The 25929-nt window shown below is 42.0% G+C and overlaps 1 protein-coding gene across 1 annotated transcript; it reads left to right on the top strand.

Moving 5' to 3' along the window:
- Window positions 1–20030: 20030 nt before the first annotated feature.
- On the top strand, window positions 20031–23834 carry LOC129154767 (E3 SUMO-protein ligase ZBED1-like). The gene is made up of 2 exons (XM_054734973.2): window positions 20031–20594; window positions 21115–23834. The coding sequence occupies exon 2, from the start codon at window positions 21159–21161 to the stop codon at window positions 22665–22667; it is 1509 nt and encodes a 502-aa protein (XP_054590948.2). The 5' UTR covers window positions 20031–20594; window positions 21115–21158; the 3' UTR covers window positions 22668–23834.
- The last annotated feature ends 2095 nt before the right edge of the window (window positions 23835–25929 follow it).

The raw sequence follows: 25929 nt of genomic DNA, 5'->3' as shown, positions 1-25929 counted from the left end.
GATAGTAAGCATAGTAGTTTTACATGAAACAAGTAGAACACAAAATTCGATTTTTCTGTATTGACACTCACGCCCACTGTGGCTTTGTTTGCTGTTATTGCTTTTTTCCCACCAAGGGGGCAAAGTAGGAACTGTTTCACTGAGGGTGGACTGCTACAAATGCGATTTTGGCTAGTTGTCATCAAAAAATGAAGTAGGATCAATTGGGGCCACTAGCAGCTGTGACACTTCTGTGAAGCTTAAGGCTGATTTCACCCAATAGCTACCATTGAAAGCATCTGACAGTACCACTCTAAACACACATATGCTCTCACACACACAGAGTTTCAGTCAGTTGTTAGGTGTTATGTGGGTGTAATGGGTTTTTATGATCTTTCGGTTATGTTTTGAAATGTCTAAAGTATGTCTAATAACCACTGCCCGACATCGTTTTCCAACCTCCTGCTTTTCCTCAGCTGAAGATTTTATAATATTAATAAAATGTGGGAGGAAAAAGTTGTAATGACTTGGAGAACAGCTGCTACCACACCTACATTAGGCTGGGTTTTGGGTTATACCATCAAAACAAGAGATGTTCCAAAAATAACCATTGAGTGTTCTGACTAGTTAATTATTTTCACAGTGAATTGATTCAAGGCATCAAATAAACATAATGCAGTGGATACTGTTACTTGGTAACTCAAAATATATTGAATAAAATACTGAAAATTCTAAGCTCTAAGATCATTAGAATAATAATTTCAGGCTTATATTTTTCCTGTCTTGTGTTTTGATTTATTGTTTGTTGAAAAAAACAAATAAGTGAATGATTTATGCAATTTTTCATACACCTCTGGGTATATAAACATTTAGCCTGATAAATGCACTTTTTGCACTACAAAAAAAGCTAAATAACATTTGGTGTAAAAGGTATTGTACCTTCACCCAAGAGACACTGGAGACAAATCAAAGTTGGTGCCTTACTTTTAAATCATGAATGTTTACCATTGACAGCTCTAAGGACTTTTCTTTAAAGTGTTTGTTATTTTTATCTTTGCTGGATGTTGAACAAGATGTACCAGTCACAGCAGCTTTAAATAATTCCCTTTTGTGGTGAAACACAATCCTTTAAGTGAATTTATTTCTCTCCACTGTTGTTTTTTCCCTCACGTTTCAGCCACTAAGTCTCCCGACATTGTTAATAAAGCCGCTATAGGAAATCCATCAGCTGAGCAGTGATCTATCTCTGTGAGTTTGGGGGAAAAGCAGGGCACTGTCTGTCACAGTCTAATGAAGGAGAAAGGAAACATATAGGGAGGAAGTCCAAAAAGGCAAAAACACTTAGGAGTGTGCCTCCTCAAAACATCCAGCACACAGCAGCCTTTAGGAGGGTGAAGCTGTCAGAAAATCAAGCCCAAAGGTGCCTTTAACGAGCAGACCTGGCATCTGTGTTGACAAATTATGCATCAGATGTTGCATTATTTGGAAGGATCACATGTTTTTTTTTCTGGCAACACTTCCAAACAAACCATACGCCTTCAGTCTATTTTAAACTATGATGTCATTAACGCTGATATTTGAGACTAATAAAGCCTTGATAGATTTATTTATTTTTGTAATTTGGCAATGCTACTGTAAAAGAGCCTTTTTAGAAATGAAATTCAAAGAAAATACTAAAAACTGTGTGAACTGGCTTCAAAATGACCTCGCTGTTACATCCACAATCTCCTGGATTAGTGACTACCTAAAAAACAAACCTTAGTTTGTAAGATTTAAAGCTATAAAGGCAACTCTTCAAAACAAGCTAGCTTAAACCAGTTTCCAAGGCCTCTTAACAATGATCTAACATAGCTATACAGGTCCTTCTCAAAAAATTTGCAAATTGTGATGAAGTTCATTATTGTCTGTAATGTACTGATAAACATTAGACTTTCATATATATTAGATTCATTACACACAACTGAAGTAGTTCAAGCCTTTTATTGTTTCTAATATTGATGATTGTGGCGTACAGCTCATGAAAACCCAACATTCCTAAGCATATTTCATCCGACCAATAAAAGAAAAGTGTTTTTAATACAAAAAAAGTCAACTTCAAATAATTCTGTTCAGTTATGCACGCAATACTTGGTCGGGAATCCTTTTGCAGAAATGACTGCTTCAATGCGGCGTGGCATGGAGGCAATCAGCCAGTGGGTCTGAGGTGTTATGAAGGTGGCCTTAAGCTCATCCAGAGTGTTGGGTCTTGCTTCTCTCAACTATCTCTTCACAATATCCCACAGATTCTCTACGGGGTTCAGGTCAGGAGAGTTGGCAGGCCAGTTGAGCCCAGTAATAGCATGGTCAGTAAACCATTTACCAGTGGTGTTGGCACTGTGAGCAGGTGCCAGGTCGTGCTGAAAAATGAAATCTTCATCTCCATAAAGCTTTTCAGCAGATGGAAGCATGAAGTGCTCCAAAATCTCCTGATAGCTAGCTGCATTGACCCTGCCCTTGATAAAACACAGTGGACCAACACCAGCAGCTGACATGGCGCCCCAGACCATCACTGACTGTGGGTACTTGACACTGGACTTCAGGCATGTTGTCATTTCCCTCTGCCCAGTCTTCCTCCAGACTCTGGCACCTTGATTTCTGAATGACGTGCAAAATTTGCTTTTATAAAAAAAAAAAAGTACTTTGGACCACTGAGCAACAGTCCAGTGCTGCTTCTCTGTAGCCCAGGTCAGGTGCTTCTGCTGCTGTTTCTGGTTCAAAAGTGGCTTGACCTGGGGAATGCGGCACCTGTAGCCCATGTTCTGCACACGCCTGTACACGGTGGCTCTGGATGTTTCTACTCCAGACTCAGTCCACTGCTTCCGCAGGTCCCCCAAGGTCTGGAATCGGTCCTTCTCCACAATCTTCCTCAGGGTCCGGTCACCTCGTCTCATTGTGCAGCGTTTTCTGCCACACTTTTTCCTTCCCACAGACTTCCCACTGAGGTGCCTTGATACAGCACTCTGGGAACAGCCTATTCGTTCAGAAATGTCTTTCTGTGCATTACCCTCTTGCTTGAGGGTGTCAATGATGGCCTTCTGGACAGCAGTCAGGTCGGCAGTCTTACCCATGATTGCGGTTTTGAGTAATGAACCAGGCTGGGAGTTTGTAAAAGTCTCAGGAATCTTTTGCAGGTGTTTAGAGTTAATTAGTTGATTCAGATGATTAGGTTAATAGCTCGTTTAGAGAACCTTTTCATGATATGCTAATTTTTTTTAGATATAATTTTGGGTTTTCATGAGCTGTACGCCAAAATCATAAATATTAGAAACAATAGGTTTGAACTACTTCAGTTGTGTGTAATGAATCTAATATATATGAAAGTCTAATGTTTATCAGTACATTACAGAAAATAATGAACTTCATCACATAATGCAAATTTTTTGAAAAGGACCTGTAAATATTTGGTGGATATAAAAAAAATGGAGTGGCTCTCTCGCATTTTCCTAAAACCCACAGCCAACACCTTCGCTCGTTCCGAAACCAGCAAGTGGACTTTTTGGTTGTCTGTCCCACAGAACACCACTGGTGTGAGAGGTAACTCGGTTAAACGATGTGAGAAGTAGAAACAGCTGGCTGCTTCCACTTCAGCTACCAGAGCCCCAAAATAAAAACCACCATTTGAAATCATGGAAAACAAATACGTAGAAAACTGCGACTAGTGTTTAGCGTTCTCACTTTCACTGTGACATTTCAGTCCTAGCTTGCTAGCTTTTGTGGCAGATTTGCCATTGCAGTTTCAAGAGTCGTGTGTCAGGATGTTAGCAACACAGGCGCACCACAGGGCACTGTACTGCTTTTTTAAAGTTGTACATCCCAGATCTTTGGTACAAATCATCATCTGCAGAAAATTTTGGAGGACTTTGGAGGACAAGAGACAACCCTTGGAGGACAACCCTGAGCATTCTCTTCACAAGACTGTCCGACAACGGAAGAGTGTCTTCAGTCAGAGGCTTCTTCAGTTTGGCTGCAACACTGACCGCTACTGGAGATCCTTCCTGCCAACAGCCATTGTAATATACAACAACTCTTTGATGACTTGATTATTATTATTATTCTGAGCTACTACAGCAATCAATTTCCCTCTGGGATTAATGACGTATTTTTGAATTTGAAGTACAGAGACCTGGTGGACCATGTTTTGGTTGGCCGTGGTATCAGGAAGTAGCATGAATAGCAACATTCCTTTCCAAGCTTTATTGTAATCTGCTTCACATGTAGCAGTCAGGCATCCATGTTAACTTCTCATTCAAGCACTTCTTCTCTTTCTCACCTACCTACGTTCTCCTATCCTATATTGCCCCCTAGTGGTAGACACTACAGTCCACTTTGTTGATTGGTGTGGCAACAATCAACTCATCCTAAACGTAAACAAAATAAATTAGATGATTTTGGATTTTTGGAGAAACAGGAATAATCAATTCCATTTAATCATTCAGGCAGAAATTGTGTCACATTCCAGAAGAGAGTAAATCAATCCTTGTGAGAAAAACATTCTGGTACTCCTGTTTCAGGAACTAGAAGTACACCAGGTCAGAGATGAGCTGCACACGCTAGGATTTGGAGTTTTCTTTCCTGATAATTGGACATCTTGCCTTGGAGTGGCTGACAAACATGATTCTACCACTAACTCTGTTTTCCTTTTCTGTTTCATTGATGTTTTACCTCCACAAATAACACAAGCCTGAAGGAGTTCTGACATGTTGTGGAGTTGCTAATGCTAACGGTTAGCTTCTACTAGCCAAGACATGCTCTGCTCTCTCCTGGATGCTAAGTTAACAACAGCCTTCCCTGTCATGAGCCAAGATGGGTCAGTCCATTACTGTTAATTAGACAAAGTGACACGCAGTTGACTAGCTTTGTTAATCCAAGCTTTTCCCCATCAATTTTCTATTGACGGCTAATGCAGCCTGCACGTAAAACTCAGAGTGACTATTTCAAAAATAACAAGTAAAAAATAGTTTATCCGTGAGCTTGGCCTTTATGACATTCTTGCTTTTCTTGAAATTTCCTACATAAATCCAAATGGTTTTGTGCTTAAATAACTTGACATCTATTATGGCGTGTCCCTGCTGACTAGCCATTAGCTCGTCAATCTAGTCAGAGGTAATCACTGTCTACATTTTGAAGTTGTTCAAAAAGCTTTCTACAACAGATAAAATATTGTTGTGTTAACTTTTCCACAGGAAATCACTGAGAGACAAACTATATTTGTAAAACTCAGCAGATTTCACCAGAGAATTGTAATTGATTACTTTCAAAAATCTACTTTTTACCAAAGTTTGAGTATTTTTGTATAGTCTGATTTTATTGAACTAATCTAGTGTTTCTAATTTTCCTCTAGCTTTATATTTGAATAAGTCACATTAGATGAACTGGTCCTCCACTTCAGTTGAGACATATTTCTGCTGTCTACAGTGTATAATGCTGCTGATCAGGTTCTATGTATTTTTCAACAGACAGAACAACTCCTTTGTTCTGCTTTATGAATCCAAGGCCATTTTCTAAACCTTCCTACTTTCAGCCAGCCATACTCCTTCCAATGCTTCCCCTCTCTTTTAAAACATGATCTCTGGTGAGACCTGACCTGCAAATTACAGAAAAGTACCACTGAGTGATGATGAAAAGAGGTCTATATTTGAAGATGTCATACTAATGACGTGACAAGCACTAATTCAAACTGAAAACCTCACAAATATACACATGCACTGGGACTCACACACGCCCGTAGACTTGGCGGCAGGACCTCGAGGGAGTGATGGATCTTGATTAAGATTGGAGAAGGAGGCAAGGGGGGAGCGTGTAGAGCAGAGGCTGACACATCGGAGTTGTTTAACGTAAAGTTATGACACTTTTATGAAGCCTGCTTTGGAAATTGGACATTTCAGTACACAAAAGCACCTTCTCTTATGCAGGCATACATGCAGCACCAAACTCCTTCACACAGCTCTTACTGCAACACGGCTCACCTCCAGTCTCAACGCCGATTTCTGATCCTCACATTTACGGCTTAACCTTGGATTGAAGACCGTTTTTTCAAGACTTTGTTTATTAGCATGTGTGTGTGTGTGTGTGTGTGTGTGTGTGTGTGTGTGTGTGTGTGTGAAAACGCTCATGTTTGCAAACCTGTTCCAGAGAGTAAATAGAAAATAAAATATAGAAAAACCCCTTAAGCTTTGCTTTTTTGCGAGTTGGAAGCTCCTGTGCTTTGTCCTGAGATGCATTTGGTGTCTGTCAATCAATGGCCTCCAATTACAAATATAATACACCCAATTGACTTGACGGGCGAGCAGCAAGATTGCAGCGTGGAAAGCTATTAAAGGAGTGCGGCGTGGCGTGCAGAGGGCCGAGCCCTGAGAGTTGCGTGTGTATGGGTGAGTGGGGGGGGCAGACAGGGCTGAATGGAGGATGCTGTCAGGAACTAATAGCTTTGGGATGTAGTGCCAGGCCGTATGTGTGCAGCAATCTCACTCTGTCTTTAGGAGGATGTGAGGTGGGGAAGACGGTGGTGCTACATACGGGAGGACCGTGGCATGTCATCTGCATGCGTGTCTTATCATGTTTGTGCACGATTGAGTGCATGTGCATTTGACAGCATGGCCACCACACCAGGCCCTTCTAGAGCAGCAGCAGACTGCTGCATGATAAAGTGACTTCTGCGAGATTGAGAGCCACCTCGGCTACATCGCACCTCTGTCAAGAGAAGACAGGTTTAAAAGAAGAGGGAGTGAAGCAAAAATAGCGATAGACAGTGAGGGGGGTGTGGGTTGAGGATAAAGAGGACTCTGGAGATAACTAAAGCATTTGAGAGACAGGTGCAATATAGAGGAGGAAGAAGCAAGAACAGGGAGCGAGAAGCAACATGGGGGGAGCGTTGGAAACTAAGGGAGACGATTTGAGGAAATGACAGAGCGAGAGGCAGAGGCGGGGTATTGGACAGCTATTTATCCTAATAAACATCCGTTATCTTTTAGAAAGGATGTGAAACTTTCTAAAAAGGAGACAAGCAGCAATAAAGTGAGGAAGGAGATGGAGATAATGAGCAGAAAGTTGTTATTGCTTTTCACAGATCTCTGCCTAAGCTGATGCAGCTTGAAGAATCATGCTGGGCCAAATCCCACAGTTAGAATCTGATACTGACAGACGTTGTTGAGTTGAGGATGTGCTCTACAGTAGGCAAAGCGTGTTCCATCAACATCAATACTTGCTCTGAAGGAGATTCAGGCTTTATTTCAGATGAAGTTTGATCAAATAATGAGTGAAAGTATGTTTCAGAAATGTTGCTTTGAGAAGTCCGACGCGTGCGAGACAGCCGGAGAGAGGCGAGCCCCACGGAGCCATCCAGCCAGCCGGAAAACAAACCTCGCCCCCCCGGACCGAAGCAGGAAACGGCTCCCCGGACACTACCCCTCAGCGGCCGAACCGCACGACGGGTTCAAGGCAACAAAATGTTGGGTATTTCCATTTTGCCATCCAGGGTTACCTGAAGGGAAAGCTCACCACGCAGGGGTTGTATTAACAAGCTGATCGATTTAATTTATACCAATAACCAATCAATTGAGGCCCTGTCCACACGTAGCCGGGGATCTGCCAAAACGTAGATATTTTTCTACGTTTTGGCCCGTCATCCACAAGAAAACGGATCTTTTAAAAACTCCGGCCAAAGTGAAGATCTGCGTTTTCTCCGTTTTGGGTGTCTGCGTGTGGACGGACAAAACCGGAGTTTTAAGGTTCGCAACGTCACTTTCCGCCACAAAAAAATGCTGACATCACGTGTGCGACCTGTGTTTACACTAGCCGACAGCATGGATGCCCTCAGAGCTGCGCTCGCTTTATCAATTGTCCAAGCGCTTTTTGCTCGTTTGTTTTTGCAAGCGGAATTACTGCTCCTTGCGGAAGACCAAAGACGAAGGACGAGGTTAAGAACGGGGGAAGTACTGCCGCCTACAGGTCTGGCATGTCCTTAACAACGTATTTATCCGGGTACGCGTGGACAGTTTTTTTTAAACGAGGTGGTGTGGATGCAAGTTTTTGGAGGGGCGGATATTCGTTTAAAAAAAACCCGGCTACGTGTGGACTAGGCCTGAGACTTTGCAAAGGGAGAGCAAAAATGAAACACACCACACAACAAGTTGTCAGTTCACTCTCGTTGGACAAAGCCCTCTCAGGAGTATTTATTAAAGACACACAGAAATGATAAAATGCACACACATTTACACATTCCTTTAGACTTCGAAAGGGAGACACCCAGATGCTGGCACAGGGCGTTCTTACTGATAAGCCAGGACTGGGAAGAAGCAAGGTCAAACGCCTGTCTGTTGCCAGGGGAAAAAGAGCTGGATGAGCTTTCGTTTACAAATAATAAATAATCTATCCATAATTTATCCAACAGAAACATCAACATGGAAAGACAAAAGCAAGTTTTTACCTTCATCTTCAGCAGTTTTTATGTTGGCAATACTGCATATTTTATGATTTTTGCTACAAAAGAGAGAGAAATAAACTCCAATACCTCTTCAGTTTTGACGGAGAAGCTGTTTTGTTTTGAAGCTACATTCTACGGAAGCTGAACTCCTGAGTGGGACAGAAATTATGTCAAAATGTACTTTTGACCATTATGTAGTTCTGAGAAAAATGAAAATAAAAGAACAATGAGATTTATTAAGGTTGGCTTCAAATTTGAAACAAGTCTCGGAGTGTGTTTTAACTGAATGTTTCTAATGGGCAGAAACTTTATCATTAAAGTGGCAGTATGTAGTTTCCTGGCACTAGGGGGCAGTTCATACATCAAATCAATCAAATCAAAGATACTTTATTAATCCCAGAGGGAAATTAGAGTTTCAGTACACACAATTCAGATATCAGACTTACATGGGCAAGACACATGACAAGAATTGGTGACTGTGGTCATTCGCAACCCTGAGTCGCGCTACCTTTCACAGCATCTGTCTGCATTCCTTCGTGGGGGTTTGTTGCTAGCCTCTCAAGGCTGCTAGGGCGTCAGATTCGGATAACAAGACTTTGTTTGGGTCAGGCTGAGATAAATTTCCTCTCTGCCTTCAATCTTTAAACGGATCATTCCAGTCCTTCAGTGAAGCCAATTTGGGTTTTTTAACTTGTCCATACCGTCCGGTGACCCTCTCCGAGATGACATCCATTTTGTGCACTAATACCGGTACAGCAGCTAGAACATTGTCCACCTTACGATTCACCTCGAGTAACGTCCAAGTCTGTGAAGTCTCCACACGGACGGTGCTTTCCGTGGGTGCGGGTCGCCCTCCAATTGCTCCCGTCTTCCCAAATTTCCAGAAAACCAGATATCCTCCCACTCCAATCAGGAGAAATCCAGTGATCATCAGATCGAATATCCACACGTCTTCGACATCCTCAATGGACAGCTGGGAGAGGCATATGATCTTCCATTCCCTCCAGGAATCCAGCACATACCCCGCCGGGTGTGTCCTCTGTGGGCATGTGGGAGCCCCCTGCTCCATTCTCATTGTTGAAAAATTCTTATCAGTCGCATTGAATGACCAGTTTATCAAATCCATGGTTAAAAATAGGGTTTTTCAGAAGAAATGCAGAGAAGCGCTCTGTGGGCAGACAGGACAAAGAGCCTTGGGAAAAAAAGGGAGCAAAAAGAGAAGCGTCTGTACTCCGCGAGTGCGGGTAGTTTTACACCATATCGCAGTGACTGTCGCTACTTTATAAAACCATTATGATAAATGTTACCTGTGGAGCAGAAAGTACGTGAGCTCGGTGTGACTCCTCAGACTTTGATGGTCCTTCAGTTAATTCCATTGAGAGAGTGCAATGCTTAAGTTTTCTGGCGCTGTACTTTTTGGATCTGCTCAGGGTCCTGCGCCATTTATTTATATATTTATAACCTTTATTTAACCAGGAAAAAGTCTCATTGAGATTAAAATCTCTTTTGCAAGAGCACCCTGGCCGATGACGTCAAACTACGGCAATACCATCGTCCAAAATATTTTGCACCTCGGTTTTGGTTCTGTTCTTTCACATAAGATTTGGAATGAATTTAGCAGTTTTGTTATTAAAATTATATTTCTTACTGTCTAATTTTTTTTATGTAATAACGTAACTTTCTTGCATTATACATCCAGCCAATCATCTAGTGTAACATCACCGGCAGGTGCAGGACCACGAAACGGCTAGAAGGAAACATGGCGTCTAATATGGCATCCCCCCAAAAGACACTAGACGTGCACCCTGTGTACTTCGAACCAATTTTTATGGTTATATGTTACAAAGCCCCCAATATTTTTTCAACAACTGGACATCCTTCTATTCATTTTTAACATTTCAATGGATACTTCCAGAGATTAAAGGTAAGAACTACCCATTGTTTCTTAAATTTTCTGGCACTGAGATAACCCTCCTTGGGCAGTCTATAGTTTTGGTTTTCTCCTGTCTGGATTATATTTAGTTACCTCAGGGGTGTCAAACTCAAACTCACACGGGGCCGAAATGAAACTCTGGGACGGAGTCGAGGGCCAAACTTAATATTTTTGAAAAAGTGACGGCAAATTTGCACATTTTCTTTATCAACATAAATGCAATTTTGAACCTTTAAATTTGGAAACAAACATATTTCTGCATTAACACTGAATGTGGAATAACCAGATTACACACGAGCAAGTCAGTTTTAAATAAAAGGCATCAGTGGTATTCATTACTTGTGGTATAATCAGCATTTTTAAAATCTATTCAGGATTTATGTTTTCTTGTTTATTCATTTTTCTTATTTTTATTCTCCTTTTCTTCTCCTGTAATACGTGTCATCGCTGCTGTGACGTCTAGCTTTCCCCACTGAGGAACAATAAAGGGATTTTCTATTCTATTCATCTATCTGCAGCCTTTCCACTTCCTGTTTACTGTAGGTGAAATCTTTTCTCACGGGCCAACAACAAAATAAAAATATCATTTTATCTTAAATGAAAATGCAACATCTCACCTGTTAACTTTCATGTTTTGGAGCAGAAAAAGAGCATAAAACCAACATATTTAAAGCTCAGTTTGCTCCACTGGTTTACTGTGATGCTCACCTGTTCCAGCCAGATACCTGCATCATGGGGTTGATCTGAGCTGAGGAGGAGACTCCTGTTGTTTTGTTCATCTTCATCATAATAATGACAACATTAGATGACAACAGGTGCTCACTTAGGTTTGTGCTGATGAACATGTCTGAGCATGGACGTAATTTTCACTTTAGAGGTGGAGGGGGCCGGGGGGGGGCTGTGTTGTATCTCTACAGTATGTTTTAATGGGAAACAGGCTTCAACACAAACGGTTGTTTTCCGCTTGGTCCTAGAGCTAAACCAGTGTCAATTTAATATAGCGTAATATTGTTTTTGGACGGTAAAAAGTGCAGGGGTCAAAATTTAACTTTGGAAAAAGTGGGGGGGACCTGTCCCCCCCCCAAAATTACGTCCATGTGTCTGAGCAGCTTGACCACGTTGTTGTGTGTCGGGGAGGAAACACAACAGCAGCGACAGAGTCGTGCTGGTTTGAGCGTGTCGCTGCTCGCTGGAGTTATATCGGCTCTGTCTGGAAGTTAGTTGGAACACTTTCTCTTTCAGTCGTGAACACATTACTGAGCGGCTAGAATCTCCGTTTCTGGGCTTCAACGTCAGAAAATAGCTGAGTGCACTCGGCGCTGAGTGAGAGGAGTGTAGTTTGTCCGAGACAGCGAAGCTGCAGACACCAGCAGCAGGCGCTGAAAAAACACAAAGGAGGGGGTTCGTCGGCTCCGCGCTGACGCCGCAAAGCATCATGGGAGTTGAAGTCTTTGCGGTAAAATCGGCCAGCGGGCCAGTTTTAATATATTTTTGATATTTATCTCGCGGGCCACATAAATATGCTCCGCGGGCCGCATCTGGCCCGCGGGCCTTGACTCTGACATATGTGAGTTACCTTGTACCCTTATTTAAGAGGCGTTTTATTTTAGTGTAACATTGTTTAGCTTGGGGACCTTTTTCTTTGTGAGTCCAGATTTTGCTACCTGGAAAACATCCCCCAAGAGCGAATAAATCCTTTTTCTTTTTATTAATATATCTTGCTTGTCTATTAATGTTACACTCATCTAAAAAACATATTTTTCATTATTTGTCTCTCTGGGTTTCACATGAAGGCTAAACCTGAAAATAGTTTTCCATCCAAGGGACAATCTCCACCTGCCAAAAATTGCAGTTCCCCCCTCATCCACTAGGTGCCGTCTCCAGATAAGAGCAAGTTCTCATTGACTCATATGTTAAAAATGCCAACTTCACAGCAGAAATAAAAGTGTTTACAGCCTGGTTAATTAAAAAAACATTTTAGGATTAATAGGTCAAGTTTATAGTCATGACAACTTAGCTGGGCAGTTTATTTTTTTCAGATGGGGAAGACAAGAAAGCACCAGCAAGTCAATTTAATATCACACTGAAAGTTAGCATTCATGGATTCACCCGTCTAGGCTTGCGAAGGGGAAGGATGTTGTTGGTTTAGCATCCAGGAGAGAGCAGAGAACCTCTCGGCTTGTAGAAGCTAACTGTTAGCATTAGCGACTCCACAACACGGCAGTACTCCTTCAGGCTTGTGTTATTTGTGGAGATAAAACAGCAATGTTGCGGAGCGAATGGAGCTAGTGATAAAGCTGCACTAATCAGATAGCCTGGCAAGCCAGACTAAATAAATGTATTATTTAGTCTGGCCACGCTCCATTGACGGCTCTCGGTTGTGGGGCGGGTTCCACTGTTGTCTTTCAAATGATCTCCGCATTCCACTGGACAATGAATGTGACATACTCTTGTTTCACTCTGTTGCATCATCCCACCCACCAGGCATATAGAGTGCCCTGATTGGCCCAAAAAGCAGATAAAGCTCTGTGATTTGTTCACTAAGCAGATAGAGCACTATGATTGGTCCACCATTATGGACCAATCACAGCTCTTTATGTGTTTGAAACCCCTCTAGAGAGCTGTGATTGGCTAGCCAGAGTCCTGGTAGGAGCTGCGGATGTTCCAATGGAGCGTGCCTAGACCATTCTTTGCAAAGCAAGAATTTGGTCTAGGTCACTAGGCTACTAATCAGAGGCAAGACATCAGAATATCAGGATATAAGTCTTCAATCTTCAGCTGTCCTCTCCTCTGGCTAATTTCTAGTTCCTGAAACAGGAGCGCCAGAGCTTTTTCTCCACAGAGAATGACTCCCAAGGCTTTAATTTATACTAGCGCCCACTGCAAGCATATTGACTATCGAGTGAACTTGGTCTTTAACCTTGTGTAGGTGAGTGCAGGCGCTCACATAATCCGATCTATGCGCCAAGGTCTTAAGATTAATGAACACAAATTAAACCAACTGTAAATAGATTTTGTGTTCTTCTGCTTGACACGACTGGGACACACTTAGAAATGTTTGACCTGGTCGACAGTCGTGTTAAGGTCTTAACTCACCCTGGAGAGAGAAATGATGACTCAAGCACTCATTAGTCCACTAAAGGACCTTTTTCTCTTACAAAGAATGAGGGGATTCTTATATCTTGCATTCCAAGTTAGTGGTGCACATTAATACATGCTGCATGTAGTGACTGAACAATTTGATAAAATTTCAAATGAACCACTTTATAACAATGTATCATGTAGGGGAAAGTCTAAAAACACCTACGATTTCTCTTTGGTCGGTTTTGAGCAGCGCCTTTGTTCCTAGTCTGCTCAGAAATTGCACTTGCCGAACTTCAGTTTTTATTTTTCTTTGTCATTTCTATATCTGCTGTTTTTGTAGAAGGCCATCTTACAATCAAAACTGCAATCTGTCATAAAAAAGCACCCCCCAGCCTCCACATCAGGGCATGGCTATATATATATATATATATATATATATATATATATATATATATATATATATATCAGACGTCAAGATAAACAGCCAGGGTAAAAAAAATATATGATCGACCTTTTTCCCCATCACTTTCATTTTTTAAATAGTAATTAATAAACATTCGATACCATTACAATTTCCTTTGATTTAATTTTAAATAAATATTTAGAGTGCCCAGGTAGCACATAAACAATGCAATTTAACGGTTTTCTTAAAGTAGGAACGTTTAACCTGTGCGGCCAGAGCGCTCTCCTTCCTTCTGCTCTGCGTAAACCTGAGCTGATCACCTACTTGTGCGTAATCAAATGTCTATAGGGGACAAGATGGAAAAGCTTTAGCCATGAGGTTCACTTTTACCTCAGACCGACTTATTGCTGTTTTATGGTGTGGCTGAATCTGCGATCCGCTGCCACGCGGACTGGAACAACAAATGCTGCAGTAACAGGAGATGTGGTCAGGTTCATGAGGAGTCACTGGCTGGAGCGGACCCGACTTTAATACGTCATCCCAAAATAGAAGCTAATATCTTAATGTGACCTGGAATGAAAAATGTTGTTAAAAAGTTTTTATCACAGAGGCAGCAGCGCTCATTTCTGCTTTCAGTCTGACGGCGCGCCGGAGTTTGCGCAGCGTGCGCGCTTATTGAATCTGTGTGTGTGTGTGTGTGTGTGTGTGTGTGTGTGTGTGTGTGTGCGCGCGGCACAGCTCCATGAGCCGCTCCAGTCACCGCGTCTCGTTATCGGCGCTATTTAAACCAATGTTGTAAAATTACTTCTGCCCAGCCCAGATGTGCTCACTTGTGCACCCGTGAGCCGTGGTTCCGCTGGAACGCGTCTGACCTCTGACAGACGCACTCTGAACTTCAGATCTTCAGCGCGCTGTTAATAGCCTGAATGGGAATCATTTCTTGATTTATTTAGTTACATCCACAATGTTCTGTGTGTGAGGTTTACAACGTCAGAACACCTGCATGAGACAGGTGTTAATTACAATCTGCCAGAATGACTCGCCGCCTTCAGATTCCTCCAACACCGTTAAAAATGATCAAATACGGAACATATCGGCGTGCGCAGGCCAGAGTGCTGAAGCTCGGCGCATTGTTATTATGAAGCTAGGGCACATGTGGAGGACACACACGCACACACACACATGCAACAATATACTTGTTTTCAATTGCATTTATTGGGCCCACTTACTTTTTCTTAGGCCCACCCACAAATGAGTTTCTGGCTACACTAATGGTGACATATGACAGACTTCTCTGAGCTCCGCAACCAATACACTTTTCACCTCGCGCACCCCCTAGCGGCAGCTCGCGCACCCCCCACACTTTGGGAATCCTTGGAAAGAATTTCTTTCCCACTGCCATTTTGTAAGTTTCATGGCTGTTGACTCTGGAGATTGAAGATCAACGATTCTAGATTACAAGCAAAGTAAGTTATACATCTGGTGTCAGCATTCTTGGGTGTTTTATGGTAGGGAGCACTGACTAGTGGTGTAACGGATCAAAAAAACTCACGGATTGGATAAGAAAAATTTTCAGGTCGGCAGAAAGCAAAAGAAACGAAAAGACAAATAGCTTTGCCTTTTCTTTATTGTAAACACTTAGTGCAACATTCTTGTTTTGAATTTGCAACTTGCTATAAAAATAGGAATTACAGAGGTCCAATTGCTGATTAAATGTTAAAACGGCTCTCCCTACTGAGACATGTGAGACCAGGTTGACAGGTGACATGTCTCTATAGTTGCTTATAGCTTATAGCTTATATAAGTTGCAAGAGGATGAGATTGTGGACTTTGCCTCATGGTTGCATCGCAGCCAGAGGCGGAGCTGGCCTAAATGGCTCCCTGTGCGAGATCCCCCTGTGACGCCCCCCCCCCCCCCCCCTCCCCGACGCCCCCCCTACCAGCTCGCCACTTCAATATGAAGAAGATCAGTTCAACATGGGGAAAAAAACCTGACCTGTAGGCCAGAGAAACGTTCATTAGCACATCAAGTTCTATTCAGTTTACCGGTAAACATATCACGAATGTACAACAGGTCAATTATTAATCATCTTGGCTACGTAGCTCAATCTATACATTCCAGTAGCGTTTGCTACAAACAAATATAAAAACAACAATAAAGGAAAACAACTGTCTGACAGACAGCATAGCCGAATTCAAGGCAACACATAACAATAATCATTCGATTGCTCTTGGTTTCAAGTTAAGCCCATTAAAGTGCTTAAGTAGATAAAAGTGGTTCAAAAACAGCGGAGTTCTGCTCGCGGTGGGAACTCCGCCGAACAAGGTCATTTTTTATAGCGAAAACCATCGACTGGTCACTGACAAGTAAAAGGGTGTTATTGGTAGATGTTAAGAACACTCACCGCTGAGGTAAAATGAGAGTATAAATGAATTGAGGGGAGAAAAACGCTTTGTTTTCCAACGCCGTTCTAAAGCAACAAGCTTACAGCCACAGCAGGAGTCGAGCCCGGAAGTATTCCCCCACAGCCAGCTTTGCCGCGACGTGGAAGGAGCCAATCAGGAGAGGGACCTCACAACAGCTGACGTGGGTCATGTGACAGGGAGTAGTTAATATGGGTTACACTTTGTTGTGCTTTTATTACAGAGATAGTATTATTATCATCACTATTATTATTAAGAACATGCAATTTCTATGTTTTGTTTATGTATTGGTTGATGCTAAAAAAAATTTTTTTTAGAAAAAAAAAAAAAAAGGAAATTAAATGCCGCCCCCTGCAGACTGCCGCCCTGTTCGGCCGCACATGTTGCACATATCAAGCTCCGCCACTGAACGCAGCTTCACCACATTGGAGACAGAAACAAGCACTGTTCAGCTGAAGCTTCATAATCAGGGAACAGTTCCTAAGTGACAAGTCTCTCTGAGAGAGGACTCTTCCCGCATGCGCTCTGGTTCTGCGATGTGCTCCAAGGCCCTCTCCATATCTTCAGATAGCTCTCCACCTCACGTGCGCTGACCACAGTGTCCAGCTCAGATGTTCTGATGGGAACCTTTTCTTGATTGATTTATCTACCTCCGCGATGTGCGTGATGACTAAAATGTCAGTGCATCTGCATGCATTGGGGTAAATCTCTCTTTTCTTTCTCGGTCCAAATGAATGGTTAAGTACGGGAAATAGCCAGTCAGTGCAAACCCTGCCATTTAACTGTTTTGCCTTCTTGTGAAGATTGTTGCAAAGAGAAAAAATTAATCTTGAGTAACACCAGAGCCATGCGCACTGGGCCGTTATCCCCACCACTGTAAATGAGGGGGAAAACACATTGATTGGATCATTTCCTTACCTATTTAACATTGTTTAATTTAAAGTGTCGTTCTGTACTAAGTTTAATTACAACAGTCCAATGAGACAGAGCCTGGATTTGTATTCTCAACACTTTAAACATGTTTGAAAAGGAGACGTTTGTGATGCATCAAAAAGCGACACCTTTATGTAATATTTTGTATTTTTCTTGGTCTTCTAATCATTAGCAATTCACCCAAAATAACTTATTTGCTTGTGGCTTTCAGACAAATACCAGCCTAATGCACAAGCCAGACGTGTACTTTCCCTCTGATCTCAGACATTTCAGTGTTTGCGAACAAGTGTCTCATATACCTGAAAACCAGACACCCAAGGCTGCTGCCTTTGGTTGTCAAACACACACAAATCCATACAATAAAACCTTTATGAGGCGTTCAGTGATTATTCAAGTTCTTACGTTTAATTAATCTTTGTGTAACAGCATTGGGAAGCATAAACCAGTATATGTGGTTGCATCTTCTGCTCAGTTACAGCCACTATGTGTGCTTGCACAGTAAAAAGTCTTCTACAGACCAATATGGTACATCCAGCTCTCATTTTGCCTTCCCAAGTGAATTTTAGTTTTACTTTTACATCAGCAGCACCTCTGCTGACAGACAAAATCCTGCAGAACACAAAAACACCCCAAACTCTAGTACTAATATATAAAACATGCTGCTAATATTCACATTTTTAAAAACATGTAAAATAGCTATTTACTAATAAAAGGATGTTTCCATCCCTTTTTGTCTGGGGCATTTCATTTTTATTTGAAAAATGCTGCACGCTTCACTATTTCTCCAAAACAGGCATTTTAAAAGTCTACAACTGTGCTTGTAGACGGGGTGATGCTGTGCATATTAGTATATGTGTGTTTGACTGTGTGTGCAGGTATGTGTGTGATTATTGAGCTGTAGGGAGAGAGAGTGAACAGTATTGACAGATGACTGATGCTCATGTAAAATTTCTAAAAGAACACTTTAATTGGGAGTGTGATTAGAAAAAAGAGACTATAACCTGCAAACAAAAACCAACATGGTCAATGCTTTATAAATAAATACTGAAGTTTGTACCACCAAACATTGGTTGGCATAAAGCCGACAAACTCCATTCACGTCCACTTGACTCAGGAAGATGTCTTGCAGTATTGTTTATTTATCACAAATCTTGCTGCTTTTCAAGCATATCACGGCTTTTTGTTGACGTTTCATCCACCTACCGTAATTTCCGGACTATAGAGCGCACCTCAATGTAAGCCGCACCGGGCTGCAGATATCTACTGAATAGAAAAAGTAGTTTAACTGAATGTAACTGAACTGATCAGTATCAAACAAAACAGAAAAGTTATTGATTAGTTTATTCATCGTCCTCCTGCGCACTGAAATCACTGAAGTCATCTTCTTCAGTGTCGGAGTAGAACAGCCTCAGAAGAGCTTCGTCACACACCTTTTCTGTGGCGATGTCAGTGTCGCTCTCCGTGTTGCTGTCATCATCCCGGGGTGAAGCTGGGAAAACAAGCAGCTCCGTTTTACTGTGAAAAAAAATCCTCCTGGGCGCTTTCCATAGCGCTCCTTTAACCGTTCCTTCATTGGACTTTCCAGCATCCATCCTTTCTGGTTGACTAAAGCCGCACCTCATTATAAGCCGCATGGTTCAAAGCATGGGAAAAAGTAGCGGCTTATAGTCCGGAAAATACGGTAACATGTTTTTTAACGTTTAAAAAATATATATATACAAATTACATATATTACATACATATTTTCTTCAGCGTCTCTATGGTTGGGTCATAGAGGTACCAGGTCCAAGTGGGACACCCACACGTTGCTCTCTAAAGACACTGTTCACAGTTGCCTGGAGGAACTAAAAGTGTTGTCAGACCAAAGAGGAAACATAGTCTCTCAAGTGAGTTGCTTCAATCTTGACTGCATAGTGATAGACCCAGGAGTATTTAGAATGTTGGTATGAAATAACTTTTCTACTTGTTGAAATTGCTGAGCCCAAGAGTTGACACAGAATGGTGTGCACCAGCAGGGGCCATTGGGTTTGAAGTACAATTATATTTAGGAAAAACCTACCAAGCAAGCCACACTAACAGCTTAAATAAGACAGATTTGGAGAACCCTTATGATTTCTTGAACTGACCCTGTGTTCTTGATGAAATACTCATTGAGTTTCTTCTCATACCGATACCGATATCCGATATTAAGATCACTGTTATGGCCGATAACTGATATTTGCCGATACCAATATACTGACATTAAAGCTTCTAAAATCAGCAGATTTTGTATAGAATGAAAATTATTAAAGCTGAATTTACGTTATTATGTACACAAACCACACACATTTACAGTTCTGAGATGATTTCATTCACTGTTCTCATGACTAAACAATTGCACAGCACCCACCTCACCCTCTGAAACACGCAAACAAATGGAAACAGGATGGAAAAAATGGTGGTTGTTAATATCGTCCCAGTATTATTTATAGAACCGATACCGATATGCTAACAAATGACTAACATCGGCCGATACTGATATTGATGCAGATATATTGTCCATCTCTACTGCCGATGACTTCCTCCTGTTGAACAACATGTCCCTGGAATTTATTTAAAATGTACCAACCGTGATGTTAAATATGAGCTTTTCCAAATCTTGAAATCTTTCTCTGGCTCCAAATAGAGAAGATATCATTGAGGTGATCTTGGATGTCAGACCAGGACTGAATATCTCTACAATTTGTTTGAGCTGCCTTCACCAACATGTTTTGAAAGAGCAGGGAAACCACAAAATGTTTGTTCAAGGTAAGTATGTGAGGTAGGGATGTGCAGCTCGATACTAAAGTATCGATACTCCGATTCTGGCTATTTATGGTTTGAAATCGATTCTGTCATTAAAGTATCGATATTTGAGTGATTTAAAGTTATTAATTGGCTGGTCATTCTTCAAAAATTACGTTTTTTTGACCAGAACTACTTCTTCTTCCGCCAACCGTGGTGCGTGATACGGCACAATATAAATGCCTTAACCCACCACTGGGGGGCGCACACTGGGCTCCCTGTTTATGCTGCCTGCTGCTGGAAGCTCACGGTTTGGAAGTGTGTGGCGTGCGCAGTACTAGTCGCATGAACGCAAACGGAGTCATGTTTGGAGCTATTCTAGTTCTTCTAATAAAAACGATGCAGCTTGTGACATTTGTAGGAAGACTGTGAGGCATTGTGGTAACACAACTAACCTAGTTAAACATTTAAAAATAAACCAGAAGAAAGAATATGACGACTTCATGGTGAGGAGGACAGAAGACGAGAGGAGCGAGCCAGGTGCTGCTGCTGCAGCTAGCGTGAAACAGGCATCACTCGTGGAGTCCTTTGGTCATCAGGCAAGAACTATCCAGGTACAAATGGAGAGAATATGGAGCTGTTTAGGACTGGAATGTTGTAGGCTTAGGTTTTCTGCTGTTGAATTTAAATTTAAACTGTATGGACTGCAATTAATAAATATTAAGTAGCAGCATAAGTTTAATTACCCTATTTTTGTCAGGTGATATTTCATGTAGAGTAGATTGATTTAAAGCGGATTACATACACCAAGTGTTATTAAAATTTACACAAGGTCAAGAAAACATTCCATAGACAGAAACAAAGTTAATAACATTTTTCAGTTAAAGTTGCATTGTTTAATTCTCAATTAGTCAGCGCATTTGACTTAATAATGAACTGAATATTTCATATGTAGGCATAAATAAATGTATTTATTGTGCATTTTATTGGCAATTTTAATTTGAGCCAAAGCATTTTATATAAAACAGCAGGTGTATGTAAACTCCAATTTTCCTTTCTCCTCAGTGTAAGTTGCTGTATTTAATCATGTGCTATACCTTCATTTTATGTGCCCTTTGTATTTTATATTTGTAGACGATTCTCCAAGAGCAGCAACACTCACAAGATACCTAGGAGAGATGATTGTGAAGGACCTCCAGCCTATGTCCATAGTGGAGGATCAAGGTTTCCAACAATTTGTGAGAGCTCTTGACCCAAAATACAAACTTCCAGGAAGGAAGAAACTAACTGAGACTGTTCTTGTAAATATGTTCACAGAATGTAAAGAAAAAGTAAGAGCATCTTTGAAAAATGCTTCTAGTGTTGTACTAACCTCTGATATGTGGACATCAGTGTCCACAGAGGCATATTTGACCGTAACATGCCATCTCATTGAAAATTGGCAAATGAGGGAATTTGCGTTGGAAACCCATACTTTCCATGGAACACACACAGCAGACAATATCAGCTTAGAGCTTAAGCGAATCACAGAAGAATGGGGCATTACTGAGAAGGTGGTGGCAGTTGTTACAGACAACGGTGCAAATATGGTTGCTGCAGTACACAAGGCTGGATGGAGGCATCATCCTTGTTTTGCACATACACTGAATCTAATTGTAAAAGCCAGTCTAAAAGCTGTCCCTGAAGTTGTGCAGGTCCTGGAAAAATGCAGTGCAATTGTGTCATATTTTCACCACAGCAGTAAGGCCACAGAGAAGCTCAGAGATATTCAACAACAGTTGAAAGTGGCAGAACACAAGCTAATTCAGTCAGTAGAAACCTGCTGGAACTCTGTCTGTTACATGCTGGAAAGGCTTTGTGAGCAAAATGAAGCCGTGACCACTGCCCTCTGCCTTTTAGGGAAGAACACATTGTGCTTGAATCAGGGAGAATTGTCCCTCATCAAGCAGATAGTTGATGCACTACAGCCATTTGAAGAAGTGACACGGGAAGTTTCATCTGAAAAACATATTTCAGTATCCACGGTGATTCCACTTGTATCACTCATTCGCAGAGCTGTATCAGCTTGTGAACGTCAGAGCAACTCACTTGCCACACAGCTGGCACAGCAATGCCAGCGCAGATTCAGGGGTGTTGAAACCATTCACTGTCTAGCTGCCAGCACATTTGTGGATGTTAGGTTTAAACATTTTGGTTTTCGAGACAAAGACAGTGTTGAGGTTATGAAAATACGTCTTTGTGCTGAAATGCAGGAAGTCTATCAGGCAGGACAGTCAGCTGTCCCTCCAACTCCAGGTTCAGTCTCCACTGCTTGTTCTACCTCAGAAGAACCTTCTGCTTCAGTACCTTCTACCTCAGGGTATAACCAGAGCCCTACAGCATCAGGTTCAACTGCAACAAAAGGAGGGATATGGACAGATTTTGACAAGCAGGTTATGTCTAACCAACACCATCGCTCTGCTTCCACTGATGTATTAATTGAAGTACGTCGATACTCAGAGGAAAAATTAATTCCTCGAGATAAGGATCCACTACTTTGGTGGCAGGAGCATGAACAAACCTTTCCAGCTCTGAGTAAACTTGCAGTAAGATGCCTGGGAGTTGTTGCTTCCAGGGCCGGAGTGGGACACATTTTCAGCCCTGGAGTTTCAGACCCCAGACCGGCCCACTTAACGAATTATTATTAAAATCATGCTACAACTTCATATGTATAGTTTACAAAAGCACACTACTCGGTAAAGCCTTGTAATTCAGTGCAAGAAAGGTGCAAGAAAGAGTTGCTTTACAATGTAGGTTTAATTGAACATCAGTGCACATCTCCAACATTGTTCTTTACAACACATTCTCTAACAATATAACAATCTACCTTCTGTTCAAACAGCTGTTCTGAGATTTTCAAACCTTTAAAATGAAATGACTCAGCACTCCCTTTCACACTTTTTCCAGTTTCCCTAGACTCACCTGCACGCAATTAAAATAATCATCTGTAAAGCTTTAGCACATTTGATATGGAAAACACATCTTTGTAACCAATTAAAATATTTTCTATGGCAAAATATGCAGGCTTATTTCATTTTACTTTCATTCTAATAACGATCTGTTGTGGGCTTTGTGCATTTACTAATAAAAATACAACAGGTCACTACTATTATTTGGACATTAAAATTATTATAATGAAACTAATGTTTGCTTGTTTGCACATGAGTTGGCTCACCTTCTATCCCAACAGGAGCAATACCCTCACTGCTGGCTCCTGGCTCTTCTTCTGACACTACATTGTGTGAAAATTGTCACAATTCAGCATTCATTTTCCTTTTTTACACGCTTTCTTATCAATGCTGAATCATCTAGCATTTTAGAACACTTTCATATAGAGCCAGGATAGTTTTCATCATATAAATTTTAATAATATTCAGTTCACTGACTCAATAAGTAATCCTACCCGTACATGCCCGCTCCGGAATTGTGGGCTTCTGCCTGGTGCTTATTAGGCCTATTGGATCTTGTGTTTGACTCTGAGGGGCAACAAGACAGTTTGGTGGCATCAGTCACATCATACTGTTAATTATATTACATAACGTTATGTCATGACATCATATAATTCATTATTGATGCTTAATTAACTTGAATGGTGATTTGCAGCCGGTAAAGTTTAACATCTTGACTTGCCTTACCCGTTTTATTTTCATTTGAAGTTAAAGACCGCGAGCTTGTTTGAGAAAAAAAAGGTGCTCATTTTTGCACATTTAGCTGCATCTGTTTCCAGCGCTTTCCTCTTTTTAATTCTTGCCTTCTCCGCGCCACCCTTGCTCTTTCTACTTTCCATCTTTCCGTCAACTGCGTGGTCACGTGGTGCGCACAGGCGCATACAGGGAAAAAAAATAACGAGCTGCAGCCTGCAGGTAGAGCCAGCCAGAGACAGCCGGGAGGAGCGTATGAGATCAGCCCGGCGGCCTCAGTGCCATGACTGAACACCGGCACCAAAAAATAAAAATAAAATGATAAAAAAACAAAAACGAGAGCACCGGCCCATGCGGCCCAAACATCGCGCGGCCCACCGGGAATTCTCCAGACCCTCCCGATTAGCCACTCCGGGCCTGGTTGCTTCTTCAGTACCTGCCGAGAGAATCTTTTCAAAGGCGGGAGAGGTTTTGAGCAAAAAAAGGAGCAGACTCAAAGGGAAAACAGTGAATATGCTGTTGTTTCTCAACAAAAACCTGTGACATAAGTGAAGCGTTGAGATGTCTCTTAAGCAACTTTTCAATGTTGTTGGTTAATCATTTATAAATAAAGGAGGAGAAAGAGTAGTGAAATTTGTGTTTTATTTAAAGCTAGTATCCATGTAACTGATATAAACAAAAGTGTCTGAACAGGAAAGGTCTCATAAAGACACTCCCAAGTCCGTTACAGGCTTAAAATCCCACTGAGAAAGCAGAAGAAAGGCCAAATCAGCCTTAATTAAGCCCCAAAGTGAGTTTTCATTTATTTATATGCAGTGCTATGTCGTCAACATGTTATTAGGTCCAATTTATAAGATTGGTGTTGGAATTTTTACAGAAAATTTGTCCAGGGCCATTTCTAGCATTGTGGGGGCCCTATGCAAGATAAGGTTCTGGGCCCCCCTTATTTTGACAAACTGCAATTGATGATCTACAAACACACGATGCATTGTCACAAATTGCAAGCAAAACATGGTACAGTGTTAAAATTAAACACTCACTCAAGAAATATAACTAATAAAAACTAGAAAGCAATCAGAATGCAGACACTACCCTGGGAGGGGTGTTCACATCACACATACCATAATAAAGGGGCTAAGTGCATATGAATGAGTACGATAACTGATTAAAGATTCCTGTATCAAGACAGTGGTCAAGATCACAATTTTTCTGATGGTCTCTCGTCTCGTCTCTCGTCTCGTCTTCCTCCGCTTATCCGGGTCCGGGTCGCGGGGGCAGCATCCCAACTAGGGAGCTCCAGGCCGTCCTCTCCCCGGCCTTGTCCACCAGCTCCTCCGGCAGGACCCCAAGGCGTTCCCGGACCAGATTGGAGATGTAACCTCTCCAACGTGTCCTGGGTCGACCCGGGGGCCTTCTGCCGGCAGGACATGCCCGAAACACCTCCCCAGGGAGGCGTCCAGGAGGCATCCTGACCAGATGCCCAAACCACCTCAACTGGCTCCTTTCGATCCGGAGGAGCAGCGGTTCTACTCCGAGTCCCTCCCGAATGTCCGAGCTCCTCACCCTATCTCTAAGGCTGAGCCCGGCCACCCTACGGAGGAAACTCATTTCGGCCGCTTGTATCCGCGATCTCGTTCTTTCGGTCATTACCCAAAGCTCATGACCATAGGTGAGGATTGGGACGTAGATCGACCGGTAAATCGAGAGCCTGGCTTTCTGGCTCAGCTCCCTCTTCCCCACGACAGATCGGGTCAGCGTCCGCATCACTGCAGACGCCGAACCAATCCGCCTGTCGATCTCCCGATCCCTCCTACCCTCACTCGTGAACAAGACCCCGAGATACTTAAACTCCTCCACTTGAGGTAGGACCTCTCCCCCGACCCGGAGGTGGCAAGCCACCCTTTTCCGGTCGAGAACCATGGTCTCAGATTTGGAGGTGCTGATCCTCATCCCAGCCGCTTCACATTCGGCCGCGAACCTACCCAGCAAGAGCTGAAGGTCAGATGGTCTTAGATTTAATTATTTTAAGTATAACCCTGCTTTTATTGGGCTACAGTAATCCCTCGCTACTTCGCGGTTCGTTCATCGCGGATTCGCTGCTTCGCGGATTTTTTCTTTGGAGCATTTTTCAGGGGGAATTCGCAGATTTGCGGTATTTTTCACTGATTCGCGGTATTTTTCTATGCGAAATATCAAGAAATTCTTGTTTTTTTCATCAATTTCATCATAAAATGCACTTTTTGTAATAAAACTAAAAAAAACAAGTAAA

This window comes from Nothobranchius furzeri, chromosome 11, assembly GCF_043380555.1.
Source record: "Nothobranchius furzeri strain GRZ-AD chromosome 11, NfurGRZ-RIMD1, whole genome shotgun sequence".
Classification (NCBI taxonomy): domain Eukaryota; kingdom Metazoa; phylum Chordata; class Actinopteri; order Cyprinodontiformes; family Nothobranchiidae; genus Nothobranchius; species Nothobranchius furzeri.
Note: the sequence above shows the minus strand (reverse complement) of the source record. Positions and strands in the feature narration are given on the sequence as shown.